We start from the raw sequence: 16,289 nt of genomic DNA, 5'->3' as shown, positions 1-16,289 counted from the left end.
AGACCAAAAGCAGGACCCCTGACCTCGCTGCAGATTGCCAATAGCTTCATCATAATTCTCCATTTCCAGTTGGCACTGTCCCAGGAAGAAGTGGGCTTTAACAGACTGGCTGTCTAACTCCAGGGCGTGTTTACAGTCTGCCACCGCCTTATCAAACTGCTGCATCTTCACATAACACAGAGCACGGTTTGTGTAGTACACAGCCACAGATGGGTTACGGTTCTGAAAAACAAAGCCAAGAGATGGAAGTAAATATCATGAGAGCAAAGAGGTAAACTGGAAAGTTACAACTATAATCAGCAAACTTAACAGTACTAACAAAATGAAATCAGTGCTTCACACAGAATATTAGAAGACAGTGAATTCCCTTGAAATCATAATCAGAAAGAACTGATGTCTTTTAGAACTTGCATATTTGTTAACTGCTAAAAAAAAATGATTTTTCTGTGATATATTGTTTCTCATTCTTGTTTTTTAGGCAAATAAAAATAAAATAAAAATGAAAAATAATCAAAGCACAGGAAAATGTTGCAAGTTTCCAATGACTGACAAACTAGTGTCTTACAACATTGAGTGCAGCCCCTCCAAATCTGGTGCAATGGGTCCCAGATTAGTATCCTTCTTCTATTTTTGTTCCGGGAAAGGAGAGAAAAGGGATAGGATAAAATCCTTTATTTCTCCAGGGCTAAAGAATTCCTTCCTGTGTGGAATATGAGTGAAAATCTTAATTGCTGGGTCAAAATCCTGGAACTCCCTTCCTAACAGCACTGTTGGTGTACCTACCCCAAATGGACTGCAGCAGTTCAAGAAGGCAGCTCACTACCACCTTCTCAAGGGCAATTAGGGATGGGCAATAAATGCTGGCCTAGCCAGCGACGCCCACATCCCTGAATGAATATTTTTTTTTAAATTCCAATCCAGAATGTACTGTCAAGGATGCATTCTCTTACCCATTTCAAAAGACTCAATGAACTTTTGGATATATCCCAAGAAATTGACACCATCTTTCTAACCCAATCATCCAATGATAATGTCTCTTGACTGCATTGCAAATTTGGTAAAGACAATCTCTCAAAGTGCCCAACTGATGCAAGTTGTGTAAAAAAGTAATGGCATCAGGAAATAGGCTGATAGCCCGAGTACCAGGTCTAGTTTTTTTCTGGATGTATCCAGATATATGCTTTATCTACATGTGAGACTCCTGAAGCAACAACTATGAAGAAGCTAGTGCAAATGAGTTTACAATCCAATCCTTCCCAATGACAGGGCTCTGAGTGACAAACTCAATCCGAGGACTGAAGTCTACAATCACTGGGCATCTGAACCAGACATGATACAACCTGGAAATACTCAGCAGGTCTGGCAGCATCTGTGGAGAAAAACAAGTTAACATGTCAGGTCTGTCATAGTCTGTTCCAATTTTCATAAAAGGAACAAGATACAAATCAGGAGGTTATACACCTAGTCTGCCAACATCAACAACTTGCATTTATATAGTGCCTTTAAAGAAAACCATGGTCATGGAACAAGGTGTTGCATCTCTGCCTCAACCACACTAAAGCACCCCACTGGAAGTGGTTAGCAAATTCTGCTACTTTGGGTCCACTGTGACAGACAATCTGTCCATTGATGCAGAGCTCAATAGACATTTGACCGACTTGTGAAACGTGCATGGGATAATACCAAGCTGACCCATAGGGCCAAGCTGATGGTTTATAAGGCCTGTGTTCTCAGCACCTTGCTATATGGCTGTGAAACATGGGTGACTTACAGGTACCAGGAAGTTTAATAATTTCCATCTTCGCTGTCTGTGGCACATTATGGATATCACAGAATCATGAAAGTTTAAACACAGGAAGAGGCCATTTGGTCATCGTGTCTGTGCCAGCCGAAAAACAATCCACCTATTCTAATCACACCTTCCAGCAGTTGGTCCGTAGCCTTGCAGATTATGGCACTTGAGACGCATATCCAGACTTCTTTTGAATGACTTGGGGGTTTCTGTCTCAACTACCCTTTCAGGCAGTGAGTTCCAGACCCCCCACCACCCTCTGCATGAAGACATTTTTCTTCAATTCCCCTCTAATTTTTCTACCAATCACTTTAAATCTATGCCCCCTCATCACTGACCTCTCTGCCAAGATGAATAGACCCTTCACCTCCACTCTATCCAGGCCCCTCAAAATTTTGTACATTTCAATCAGATTCCCCCCAGCCTTCTCTGTTCCAAAGAGAACAACCACAGTTTATCCAATCTTTCCTCATAGCTGCATTTTCCAGTCCTGGCAACATCCTCGTAAATCTCCTCTGTACCCTCTCTAGTGCAATTACACCTTTCTGCAATGAGGTGACCAGAACCGCACACAGTACTCAAGTTGTGGCCTAACCAGTGAGTTATACAGTTCCAGCATAACCTCCCTGCTGTTATATTCTATACCTCGACTAATAAAGGAAAGGATTCCATATGCGTTCTTAAGCATCTTATCGACCGGTCCTGCTACCTTCAGGGATGTGTGGACATTCACTCTAAGGTCCCTCACTTCCTCTAAACTTCTCAGTATTTTCCCATTTATTGTGTATTCCTTTGCCTTGTTTGACCTCCCCAAATGCATCACCTCACACTTCTCCAGGTTGAATTCCATTTGCCACTTTTCTGCCCATCAGACCAGACCATCAATATCTTCCTGCAGCCTACAGCCATCCTCCTCGCTATCTACCACATGGCCAATCTTTGTGTCATCTGCAAACTTCTTGATTATGCCCCCTACATTTATTTCCAAATTGTCAATACCACAAAAAGGAGACTCAGTACTGAGCCCTGCGGAACACCACTGGAAACAGCCCTCCAGTCACAAAAACACCCGCCAACAATTACCCTTTGTTTCCTGCCACTGAGCCAATTTTGTATCCACCTTGATGCAATTCCCTGGATCCCATGGGATTTTATTTTTTTTAACCAGTCTGCCATGTGAGACCTTGCCAAAAGCCTTGCTAAAATCCATGTAGACCACATCAACTGCACTATCCTCAGCTACCATCATTGTTACTTCTTCAAAAAATTTGATCAAGTTGGTCAGACAAGATTTTCCCTTAACAAATCCATGCTGACTATCCTTGATTAACCTGTGCCTTTCTAAGTGACAGTTTATCCTGTCTCTCAGAATAGATTCCAATGATTTGTCCACTACTGAGGTTAGACTGACTGGCCTGTAATTATTTGGTATATCCCTCACTCCCTTTTTAAACAGAGGTACAATGTTAACAGTTCTCCAATCCTCCGGCACCACACCTGTATCCAATGAGGACTGGAAAATGATGGTCAGACCTTCCGCTATTTCCTCTCTTGCTTCTTTTAACAGCCTGGGGTACATTTCATCCTGCCCTGGTGATTTATCAACTTTCAAGGTTGCTAATTCCATTAATACTTCCTCTCTCTCTATGTTTATCAAATCTGATACTTCACACCCCTCTTCCTTAACTACAATATCTGCATCGTCCCCCTCTTTTGTGAAGATAGATGCAAAGTATTCATTAAGAACAATACTAACATCTTCCGCCCCTACACACAGGTTACCTTTTTTGTCTTTTATGGGCCCTACTTTATCCTTAGTTATCCTCTTATTCTTAATGTATTGATAAAACATCTTTGGGTTCACCTTGATTTTGCTTGCCAATATTCTTTCATGCCCTCTCTTTGCTTTCCTAATTTCCTTTTTGATTTCACTCCTCCACTTTCTATACTCCTCTTGGCTTTCTGTAGTATTGAGTTCTCGATGTCAGACATAAGCTTTCCTTTTCTGCCTTATCTTACCCTGTAAGCTTCTTGGCATCCAAGGGGCTCTAGATTTGGCCGCCTCACCCTTTTTCTTTGTGGGAACATGTTTACTCTGAACCCCTTGAATCCCCCCTTTGAATGCCTCCCACTGCTCTGACACTGATTTACCTTCAAGTAGCTGCTTCCAGTCCACTTTCACTAAATCACTCCTCAGTTCAGTAAAATTGGCCTTGTCCCAAATGAGAACTCTAACTCCTGTTCTATCTCTATCTTTTTCATAATTATATTAAAACTGACTGAATAATGATCACTACCACCAAAATGCTCTCCCACTGCCACTCTTTCCACCTGCCCATCTTCATTTCCTAAAACTAAGTCTAAAATTGCACTCTCTTGTTGGACTTGCTACATACTATGCAAAAACATTCTCCTGAATGCATCTCAAGAATTCTGCTCCCTCAATTCCTTTCACACTAAAACTATCCCAGTTAATATTGGGATAGTTAAAATGCCCTATTACTGCCTTATTGTTCTTGCACTTCTCAAGAGATTTGCCTACATATCTGCTCTTCTATCTCCCTCTGACTGTTTGGGGGTCTATAGTACACCCCCAGCAACGTGACTGTCCCTTTTTTGTTCCTTAGCTCATTCCATATAGACTCATTTGATGAGCCTTCCAGAGTATTATCCTTCCTCATTGCTGTAATAGTTTCTTTGACCAAAATTGCCACTCCCCCTCCTTTCTTATCCCCCTCCCTATAGTGTCTGAAAACCCTGTAACCAGGAACGTTGAGTTGCCGTTCCTGTCCCTCTTTAAGCCATGTTTCTGAAACAGCTATGATATCATACTGCAACGTGTCTATCTGTGCCCTCAGCTCATCTGCTTTATTTGCCATACTCCTTGCATTGAAATAGATACCCTTAAGCACTGCCAAACTCTTATTTTCTAACCTTTGTTTCCTCTGTCTTCCAGACTCATCCATTAATTTTCTGCCTTCCATATTAATTTCCGATTTTGTCCCAGCTGAGTCTATCCTCAGGTCCCCATCCGCCTGCCAAACTAGTTTAAAACCTCCCCAACAACACGGGCAAAACGTCCCGCAAGGAACTCAGTCCCGGCTGTGTTCAGGTGCAACCCGTCCGGCCTGTACAGGTCCCATCTCCCCCAGAGTCAGTTCCAATGCCCCAGGAATCTAAAGCCCTCCCTCCTGCACATCTTTCCAGACACACATTCATCTGTCTTATCCTTCCATTTCTATAGTCACGCATGGCACTGGGAGATCCGGAGATTACTACTTTTGAGGTCCTGCTTGCTAATTTCTTACCTAGCTCCCTCTATTCTGACTGCAGGACCACATCTCTCTTTCTACTTATATCGTTGGGTCCAATATGGAGCATGACTACTGGCTGTTCACTCTCCCCCTCTGCAGCCACTCAGTGACATCCTTGACCCTGGGACCAGGAAGGCAACATACCATCCTGGATTCATGTCTGCGGCCACAGAAATGCCTGTCTGTTCCCCTGACTATTGATTCACCTATCACTATGGCTCTTCCAGTCTTCCCTGTACCCCCCCCTGTGCAGCTGAGCCACCTGTGCCGCCATGGACTTGGCTCTGGTTGCACTCCCCAGGTGAAGCATCACTCTCATCAGTATTCAGAACTGAATACCTGTTGGAGAGCGAGATGCACACAGGGGTCTCCTGCACTACCTGCCTTATTCTTTTTGACTAGCAGTCACCTATTCCTCCATAATCTTAAGCTGCGGGTGACCACATCTATAAACATGCTATCCACGTAGCTCTCATCCTCATGAATGCACCGCAGTGTCATCAGCAGCCGCTCAAGTTCCAAAACCTGGAGCTCAAGCTGCTGCAATTGACGACATTTTCTGCACAAATGGTTCTCCAGGATACAGAAAGTATCCTGGAGCTCCCACATAGCACAAGAGGTACATTGGACAGGTGTTAGCAGCCCTGCTATGCCTTGAATTATTTATTTACTGTACTAAAAATTGGAAGTTAAATAAACACAATAAAAAGCTTATTAATAGAATGAACAGATAACCATCTATAGACGACTGGTACTTTAGCTTCTACTTAGTAGATAGACTTAAAAGAAAAAGAAAATAAGGAAATTAGAAAATACCCACCAGATATTCACCGATTAGCTCCCTGTGCCTCACCCCTCTCAGGTATAAACTGGCAAGACAAAATTACAAATGTGGGAGTCCACTCAAAGGCAAAGCTTCCAAGTGTGTTGGCACTAATCAAACAGAAGCGGCTTTGGTAGATCCGGCATGTCCACAGGATGGAAGATAGTCGCATGCCCAAGGACCTTCTGTGTGGTGACGTAGCCGAGGCCAGACGACCAACGGGACGGCCAAAGCTCCACTTCAAGGAGGCTTGCAAGACTGACATGAAGGCCCTAAATGTCGACTATCACACTTGGGAGTTACTAACTGGCAAAGGAGGGAAATAGTGACACATCCTATGACTGGCGTGCACTACCACGATGACCAGTTGCTACAGCAGCTTTGCAACAGGCGCCAATGTCAAAAACAACAACTCACAGCATCACTTAGCACCTTCACATGCAGCACTTGTGGCAGAACCCGCCTCTCGAGGATTGCCTTCACAACCATCAGCAAAGGTGCACCAAGAGAAGACGCCCCACCTAAATGGATTGTTTGCTGCATGTTCATCATCTTTTGTAGATGGAAGGCTACCACCCAACCAAAGCCAAAAGTTACCTTCTACGTGACTGTGACAAAGATAAACTTTCCCCCCTCGTCCTTCTTGGCCTGTCTACAATCTTCAACATGGTTGACCACATCTCATCATCCTCCTCCTCCAACACCTCTCCACTGTTGTCCAGATGGGTGAGACTGCACTCGCCTGGTTCCATTCTTATCTATCCAGTTGTAGCCAGAGAATCACCTGCAATGGCTTCACTTCTCTTCCCATTCCCACAACATTACAGCGCTAGTGTCCCCACTCCTGCAACATTACCTCGTGTCCCCAAAGATCTATCCTTGGCCCCTTCTATTTCTCATCTATATGTTGCTGCCTGCCAGCATCATTTGAAAATGCAATGTCAGTTTCTACATGTACGCTGACAACACCCAGTTCTACCTCACCACCACCCCTCCACTGTCTCTGTACTGTCACACTGATCATAGATATCCAGTACTATGAGCCCACCACAAACTCTTTCTTTAGCCACCGATACCATCCTTGGCAACTGTCAAGAGGCTGAACCAGACTGTTTGCAACCTTGGTGTCATATCTGACCCCGAGACAAGCTTCCGAGCACGTCTCTGTTCCGTCACTAAGATCTCCATATTCATTTCCATAACGTCACCCAACTCTGCCCTGCCTCAGCTCATCTACTGCTGAAACCCTTATCCATGCCTTTGTTACCTTTAAACTTGTCTATTCCAATGCACTCCTGGCTGCTCTCCCAAATTTCACCCTCCATAAACTTGAGGTCATCCAAAACACTGGTGCCCATGTCCTAATATGCACAAAGTCCTGTTCACCCATCACCCATATGATCACTGACCTACACTGGCTCCTGGTTAAGCAGCTCTTTGATTTTAAAATTCTCATCCTTGTTTACAAGTCCCTCCATGACTTTGCCCCTCCCTATCTCTGTAATCTGCTCCAACCCTACAACTCTCCGAGATATCTGTGCTTCTCCAATCCTGGCCCCTTGAGCATCATTGGCAGCTGCGCCTTCAGTTGCCAAAGCCCTAAACGTTGGAATTCCCTCCCAAAACCACAGTGCTTCTCCTTCTTCCTTTAAGACACCACTTAAAACCTACCTCTTTGACCAAGCTTATAGTCATCTGCCTTAATATTTCCTTTTGTGACTCAGTATCAAATTTGTTTGATAACATTACTGTGAAGTGCCTTAAGATGTTTTCTATGTTAAAGGCACTATATAAAGTCAAGTTGTTGCTGTAGCAAAACATCACAAGGCGCTTCAAAGGAGCGATTTATCAAAATTTGACACCGAACCACATAAGGAGATTTTAGGACAGGTAACCAAAGGCTTGGTCAAAGAGGCAATTTTAAGAAGCATCATCAAAAGGAGGATAGAGAGGTATGGGAGGGAATTCCAAAGCTTAGGACCTAGGCAGCTGAAGCTACGGCCACCAATGATGGAGTGAAGAAAATTAGAGATGCACAAAAGACCAGATTTGGAGGTGTGCAGAGATCTTGGAGGATTGTAGGGAAAAACTCAGAAGAATTTTGCATGACATCATTAATGTTCATTTAGAATGTGTAGTACAAGATGTACAGGGGGAGGAGGTGGCGTAGTGGTATTGTCACTGGACTAATAGTCCAGAGACCCAGGGCATTGCTCCGGAGATGTGGGTTTGAATCCCACCATGGGGGAATTTGAATTCAATTTATAAATCCGGAATTAAAAGTTAGTCTAATGCTCTAGGTGGGGGACTTGAATGTCCATCACCAAGAGCGGCTTGGTAGCACCACTACAGACCGAGCTGGCCGAGTCCTAAAGGACATAGCTGCTAGACTGAGTCTGCGGCAGGTGGTGAGTGAACAAACAAAAGGGAAAAACATACTTGACCTCGTCCTCACTAATCTGCCTGCCACAGATGCATCTGTCCATGACAGTATTGGTAGGAGTGACCACCGCACAGTCCGTGTGCAGACAAAGTCCCATCTTCACATTGAGGATGCCCATGTTGTGTGGCACTACCACCATGCTAAATGGGATAGATTTCGAACAGATCTAGCAACTCAAAACTGGGCATCCATGAGGCGCTGTGGGCCATCAGCAGCAGCAGAATTGTATTCAACCACAATCTGTAACCTTATGGCCCGGCATATCCCTCATCCTACCATTACCATCAAGCCAGGGGATCAACACTGGCTCAATGAAGAGTGCAGGAGCAGCACCAGGCATACCTCAAAATGCAGTGTCAACCTGGTGAAACTATAACCCAGGACTACTTGCATTCCAATACAGCATAAGCAGCATGCGATAGACAGAGCTAAGCGATCCCACAACCAACAGATCAGATCGAAGCTCTGCAGTCCTGCCACATCCAGTCGTGAATGGTGGTGGGCAAGTACAAAGAGGAGGAGGCTTCACAAATATCCCCATCCTCAATGAAGGGTGAGCCCAGCGTATCAGTGTGAAAGATAAGGTTGAAGCATTTGCAACAATCTTCAGCCAGAAGTGCCGAATGGATGATCTATCTTGGCCTCCTCCTGAAGTCCCCAGCATCACAGATGCCAGTCTTCAGCCAATTTGATTCACTCTGCGTGATATCAAGAAACGACTGAAGGCACTGGATTCTGCAAAGGCTATGGGCCCTGACAACATTCTGGCAATAGTACTGAATACCTGTGCTCCAGAACTTGCCACGCCCCTAGCCAAGCTGTTCCAGCACAGCTACAACACTGGCATCTACCTGGAAATATGGAAAATTATCCAGATATGTCGTGTACACAAAAAGCAGGACAAGTCCAACCCGGCCAATTACCTCTCCATCAGTCTACTCTCAATCATCAGTAAAGTGATGGAAGGTGTCATCGACAGTGCTATCAAGTGGCACATGCTCAGCAATAACCTGCTCACTGACGCTCAGTTTGGGTTTCGCCAGGGCCACTCCGCTCCTGACCTCATTACAGCCTTGGTTCAAACAAGTACAAAAAAGAGTGAACTCCAGAGATGAGGTGAGAGCGATTGCCCTTGACATCAAAACAGCATTTGACCGAGTATGGCACCAAGGAGCCCTAGCAAAACTGGAGTCAATGGGAATCATACACAAACATTCACTCCCTCCACCACCGACGCACAGTGGCAGCAGTGTGCACCATCTACAAGATGCACTGCAGCAACGCACCAAGGCTCCTTAGACAGCACCTTCCAAAACCGCAACCTCTACCACCTAGAATGACAAGGGCAGCTGACGCATGGGAATACCACTACTTACAAGTTCCCCTCCAAGCCACACGCCATCCGGACTTAGAATTATATCACTGTTCCTTCACTGTCGCTGTGTCAAAATCCTGGAACTCGTTGCCTAACAGCATTGTGGGTGTACCTACCCCCCGTGGACTACAGCAGTACAAGAGCTTACCACCACCTTCTCAAGAGCAATTAGAGATGGGCAATGTTGGCCTAGTGAGCAATGCCCACATCCCATGAACGAATAAAAAAAAGGATTGGTGCCACAAATCTACACTCATACAGTTGCTTTTACATTCAAAGTAGTTTTTAAGTATACATAAATTCAAAAATAGACAAGAGTGTATTAAAGCCCTGAGGTGTTAGGGCAGAGAAGGTTAAGAGGCGATTTGATCGAAATATTCAAATCATGAATGGTTTTGATAGCTTCTCCCTATTTGCTCTGTTTCTCACAGCAGTAGGACATGTAACCAGAAAACACAGATTTAAGGTAATTGGCAAAGGAACCAAAGGCGACAAGAAGAAACTTTTTCTTAAACACAGTAAGTTGTTGTGATCTGGAATGCAATGCCTGAAAGTATGGTGGAAGCAGATTCAATAGCAACATTCAGAAGAGAATTGGATAAATAATGGAAAAAATTTACAGAGCTATGGGGAAACAGAAGGGAAATGGAAGTAATTGGATAGCTTTACGAAACAGCTGCTACAAGGGGTTCAGTCTGAATTTCCAACATCTGTGGTAGAAATCTAACCTAAAATTAAGTGGGATCACATGCATATATTATACTTGGATCATCACAGGGTACTTGCTAAGATTCTATATTCATTGCTACCCTTGCTCATTTTGTGAAACCATCTCAGAATTCCCCAAAATGTTTAATTTGAAAAAAAGTTCAAGTGACAGGACCTTTAACAATGAGGGCAGTGGTTTCCACTTCAAACCAATGATAAAGTAATAGTGCAAATGCAGCAAAGTAATAGTGTAAATGTACTCTTAAACAGACATACATGGCTCAATTACTAGTTGTATAGCAAAGATCTGGCCCATTTTGTCTAATGGTTGAACACCCATCTTCTAATCGATGGTATATTCCTTGAAGTAATAAGTGTGGTAGTTTTGCAAAAAGTTTAATCTTTCCAACAGAGGAAAAGCTTCAATAAGATTACTACAAGGATAAAACTATATATTAAAGAAGAGGAAGATCAATACAATGAAAAAGAGTAGGCTTTATTGAACTGTTCACCAGCTGACAACTTGGGCTATTGAACAGTATGTGAAGAATATATAAGGTAAAATCATAACCTTTAAATTTTGTTCATTCAGACCATTAGCACAAGTTTTTCAGGAATTACAAAGGGCTGAATATTCTTTCTTATAGAAATGAAAACAGATTTTGCTCTCAAATCATAGAGTTTTCCAGCACAGAAACAGGCCCTTCGGCCCAACGCGCCTGCGCCAACCATCAAGCACCCGTCCTAACTCATCCCATATCCCCGCACTTGGCCCGTAGCCTTGTAGGTTATGACGTTTCAAGTGCTCATCTAAATACTTCTTGAATGTCGTGAGTGTTCCTGCCTCCACCACCCCTTCAGGCAGTGCGTTCCAAATTCCAACCATCCACAAAGTGAAAACATTTTTCCTCAACTCCCCTCTAAACCTCCTGGCGCATTACCTTAAATCTGCCCCCTAGTTATTGACCTCTCCGCAAAGGGAAAAAGTTTCTTCCTATCTATCCTATCAATGTCCCTCATAATTTTGTATACCTCAATCAGGTCCCTCCTCAGCTTTCTCCGCACCAAGGAAAACAACCCCAGCCTATCCAGTCTGTCTTCATAACTGAAATGCTCCAGCCCAGGCAACATCCTGTTGAATCTCCTCTACGCCCTCTCCACTGCAATCACATCCTTCCTATAGTGTGGCGACCAGAACTGTACACAGTACTCCAGCTGTGACCTAACTAGCGTTTTATACAGCTCCATCATAACCTCCCTGCTCTTATATTCTATGCCTCAGCTAATAAAGGCAAGTATCCCATATGCTTTCCTAACCACCTTATCTACCTGTGCTGCTGCCTTCAGTGATCTATGGACAAGCACCCGAACGTCCCTCTGACCCTCTGTACTCCCTAGGCTCCTACCATCCATTGTATATTCCCTTGCCTTGTTAGACCTCCCAAAGTGCATCACCTCACACTTCTCAGGATTAAACTCCATTTGTCACACACCGCCCATCTTACCAGCCCATCTATATTGTCCTGTAGTCTGACTTTCCTCCTCACTATTTCCGACACCACCAATTTTCGTGTCATCTGCGAACTTGCTGATCATACCTCCTATAGTCACGTCTAAATCATTAATGTACACTACAAACAGTAAGGGTCCCAGCACCGATTCCTGCGGTACACCACTGGTCACAGGTTTCCAATTGCAAAAACAACCCTCGATCATCAGCCTCTGCCTCCTTCCACTAAGCCAAATTTGAATCCAATTTGCCAAATTACCCTGGATCCCATGGGCTTTTACTTTCTTACCAATCTCCCATGCAGGACCTTATCAAAAGCCTGACTGAAGTCCATATAGACTACATCAACTGCTTTACCCTCATCTACACATCTAGTCACCTCCTCGAAAAATTCAATCAAATTTGTTAGACACGATTTCCCCCGACAAAGCCGTGCTGACCACCCCTGATTAATCCCTGCCTCTCCAAGTGCAGATTAATCCTGTCTCTCAGAACTTTTTCCAATAATTTCCCTACCTCTGATGTTAGACTCACCAGCCTGTAATTACCTGGTTTATCTCTGCTATCCTTCTTGAATAATTGTACCACATTCGCTGTCCTCCAATCCTCTGAAATACGAAGGACATTGAAGATGGAGAATTGAACAGCTGCCCACTTTTTGCATTCAATGTCAGCTTCAAGCACAATGATCACACTGGTGAAATGCAAATAGTTTTCCTTGGGTCACAGCAAACTGTTACCAATTGTGACAACTGCACTTGTACAAACAGAATTTCTAACTTTAAATCCAGTTTACAGAAAAATTACAGAACGAGCAGACTATGTATGAATCCGCTGGTCACTGTTCAAGCATTACAACGCAAAAAGGTGCAGTGTACATGGTATTAATCGATGTTCACTTAAACTCAGGATCAAACTATTATATATTAAAATCAATAAGTTGGCCACAATATTCCATTTCAAAATACATGTCAACAGCCTTAATGTGGCATTTTTCATGTTAAAAATGTCCTTAGCTACACAAAATTTACAGCACTGAAACAGAGCCTCCTCCTGCCCTTTCTTTCTATTCTTTCTTCCCTTATGTGCTTATCTAGCTTCCCATTAAATGCATTTATGTTATTTGCCTCTTCCAGTTTCCAATCACTCTGAGCAAAAGAAAAGAACTTTGTCCTGAATTTCTTATTGGATTTATTAATGACTATTTTATATTTAGACTCCCACACAAGTGGAAACATCTTTTTGATGTCTACCCCAGGAAACCCCTCCATAATTTTAAAGGCCGCTTATTGTAACACTCCTCAGCCTTCTCTTTTCTAGAGCTTTTTCAGTCCTTCCCAATAGTTATATTCTCCCAGTTCTCGTAATATCTTTGTAAATCTTTTTTTGCACCTTCTACAATGCCTCGATACGCTTTTTGCAGTAGGATTTTGGAAATTTATCTGCAATAACTACAGCACCTGTAGGTGATGCTGTGATAGGTTTTCAATATAAATTGTTCTACATGTAAGCAAATACTACACTATGTACACACATGCACACAAACTGTATATCTGAGTGAGAACAGGATCAGCAAAAGTTGGAAAAATCAAGAGTTTGAAATATGGATAAAAAAAGCATTTAAAAAATGGATCTTTTTAAAAATCAGGCCAGTAAATAAATCTCTCCAAAAATCATGAGAGTAAATGTCTCCAAAAAGAACTGAAGCCAGTAATTCTCTCTGAAAATCAAGGCAGTAAACATTTGTTAACAAAAGGCACCCAGAGATTTATCAGCAGCACAAAACAAGAAAAGTTCCCAGTGGCAAAAACGAAGTTTAAACACAGATGGAGTAAAAGTTTACAGTTGCAAAAGGTGGAATAAATCTGAAGGAGTAAAAAAAAAATTGAGTAGCACAAGGTGTGGTAAATGGGGTCTAGTAAAAATGCTAATAAGTTCAATGGTATTACCATCAATAAGTCCCCATCATTAACATCCTGGGAGGTCACTATTGACCAAAATCTGAACTAGATCAGCCACATAAATGCGGTGATTACAAGAGGCTGGATATTCTGTAGCACGTGGCTCACCTCCCTACTCCACAAAACCTCTCCACCACCTTAGGAACATAAGAACAAGAGGAGGCCATTTATCCCCTTGAGTCCATTCAGCCATTCAATGAGTTCATGGCTGATTTGCGACCTATCTCTATGTACCCAACCTTGCCCCATAGCCCTTAATACCTTCAAGCCACAAGTCAGGCGTGTGCTGCAACACTCTCCACTTACCTGGATGAGTGCAGCTCCAACGACACTCGAAGAGAAAGCAGTCCACTTCACTGGCACCCCATGATTCCCCACATGCAATACTGCAGAACATCAACTTGGTATATTTATTTTCCATTCGCATCATCTCACGCAAGAAGTACACCTCATAACCTTTCTCAGCAAATTTTACAATTCATATAATGAGGTGTTCATTAAAAAAAACTAGAGCATTTGTCAACTAATTATTCAATATTGCAATAGTGTAATGTTGATAATAGGCATCTAAATGAGTTTTTTTTAAAAATACAAATGCATTGAGATCTTCAACACTGGATCCAGTTCATGGCAGGTGGTTACGCTGAATCATGTCAAACAAGGAGCCTAGCTGCTGTAAAAAGCACATCTGGCTTTTGTTCAAAGGGCACAACTGCTTACATCAGATAATCACCTAATAAATAAGAGCAGCTGATGTTAAATTCAGCAAAGTCTGATATATTCACATGCATGACATAATCCACATATGATTCAGCTATCTCCCTGTATTCTATTTCTGCCCAGTTCTGCCATAGTTATACTAGTTCAAACAAGGGTTCAAACTTCCTAAAATCTATTTAAACAAAGATCAGAAATGATTTTAAACCTTGCAAGGCTCCATAAATTTAAGTTGCAGGGAAAGTTGAGTGGAAGACACATCTTACTCAAAGTACTTCTGCTTTTTATATTAGAAAATAATATTCTTTCCTGATACTTGATATTTTTGTTTAATCACGGACATGGTCATCCTCAAGTTGAGTTACACGGGTAATGTTAATTATGAGTGACATCCCCCTGTGCATCGCAAATCCATTGCAGGTCCATTGCAAATGACAGGGGAAGGGGTGTGACTTTAAAGTATTCTGAAGGTCTCTCCGAAGCCACCAGACCCTGGTGGCTGGATTATCTGTGTAATTGACGTCAGAGGAGAACCTTGCAAGGAGGTAGATAGTACTTGAGGGTCCCCCTACCAAAGACAAAAAATGACAACTGAAAATAAAACATACTAAAGATGTTTCAGATAAGGGAATTATTTTCCAATATCTAGTTTTTCTTCTTTAATAGGAACATAGTAACAGGAGCAGGCCATTCAACCCCTCAAGCCAGTTCTGCCATTCAATTAGATCATGGCTGATCTGTATGTTAACTCCATCTACCCACCTTGGTTCTGTAACTCTCAATACCCGTGCCTAACAAAAATTAAGATAATAATGTTATCAGGTACATTTAATTCAACAGAATGTGTTAATATAAAATATTATGGAAAATCTTCTTACTAGAGTTGGTACTGACCAAGCAATGTACATTTTGATATTGTATGTTGTTTCTGATTCTGAAACTATATAGGCTATCATTATCATGCAAACTCAGTGCTAGAATTTGATGCCAGTGCTATTGGCGATGCAGGTACTGCCTACCTGTGAAAAGAATCACCAAGGATACTTCATGGCAAGTTGCCTGATATGGAATGTATCCAAGGAGATTACAACAGGTTGTACAAATTCTGTCAAGTGTGATAAATCCATAAATCAATAGTTTGGCATTGGCCATGTGGGTAGTGTAAATTAAATAGTAGAAAAAGTTATAGTTGTATCAATTTCCATTCTATGCTACTGTAGTTGTGAAGGTTGATTTCATATCACCCATGTCTTTGTGTAAACAGTCTTTTCCCTCTCCCTCCTGAAGATTTTGCCCACCGCATTGAAAACATCATAGCTAGGATGAAAATTAGGCACACAGATTCGAAGTCTTGCTGAATAGATTCATACCATATATTGTGTTTCTGTCTGTGACTTTCCACTCTAAATTTTAAGAGAATTTAAGTAAAATTTCATCAGTGCCAGCATGCAGCCTTACCGATCTCCACCAGCAACAGGGGCACTCTCTCCGCTTCAGTTCCTTCCTGACCTGCCGATTTTAAAAAATATTTATATTTATAGTGCCAGTGAGCCATGGAGATAGAACCTTAGACTGGCTCCATGACAAATCATTCAATGGACAGTTTGGGAGCACTGATGAGACAGCATAGGGGAGAAGACCTAACC

The 16,289-nt window shown here is 42.6% G+C and overlaps 1 protein-coding gene across 2 annotated transcripts in view; it reads right to left on the bottom strand.

Annotated features, from left to right (window-relative positions):
• stub1 (STIP1 homology and U-Box containing protein 1) overlaps positions 1-16,289 on the bottom strand; it is a 30,309-nt gene that overhangs the window by 11,745 nt on the left and 2,275 nt on the right. Inside the window, exons 2-3 of one of the 2 annotated variants that reach the window (XM_068056342.1) lie at positions 16,102-16,152; positions 24-222 (exon numbers count right to left, since the gene is read on the bottom strand). In XM_068056342.1, coding sequence (XP_067912443.1) covers positions 24-222; positions 16,102-16,152 — 250 coding nt within the window. The remainder of the gene's footprint in view (positions 1-23; positions 223-16,101; positions 16,153-16,289) is intronic. The other variant, XM_068056343.1, reaches the window with a different exon arrangement.

The sequence above is a fragment of the Heterodontus francisci genome, chromosome 24, assembly GCF_036365525.1.
Source record: "Heterodontus francisci isolate sHetFra1 chromosome 24, sHetFra1.hap1, whole genome shotgun sequence".
Classification (NCBI taxonomy): Eukaryota; Metazoa; Chordata; class Chondrichthyes; order Heterodontiformes; family Heterodontidae; genus Heterodontus; species Heterodontus francisci.
Note: the sequence above shows the minus strand (reverse complement) of the source record. Positions and strands in the feature narration are given on the sequence as shown.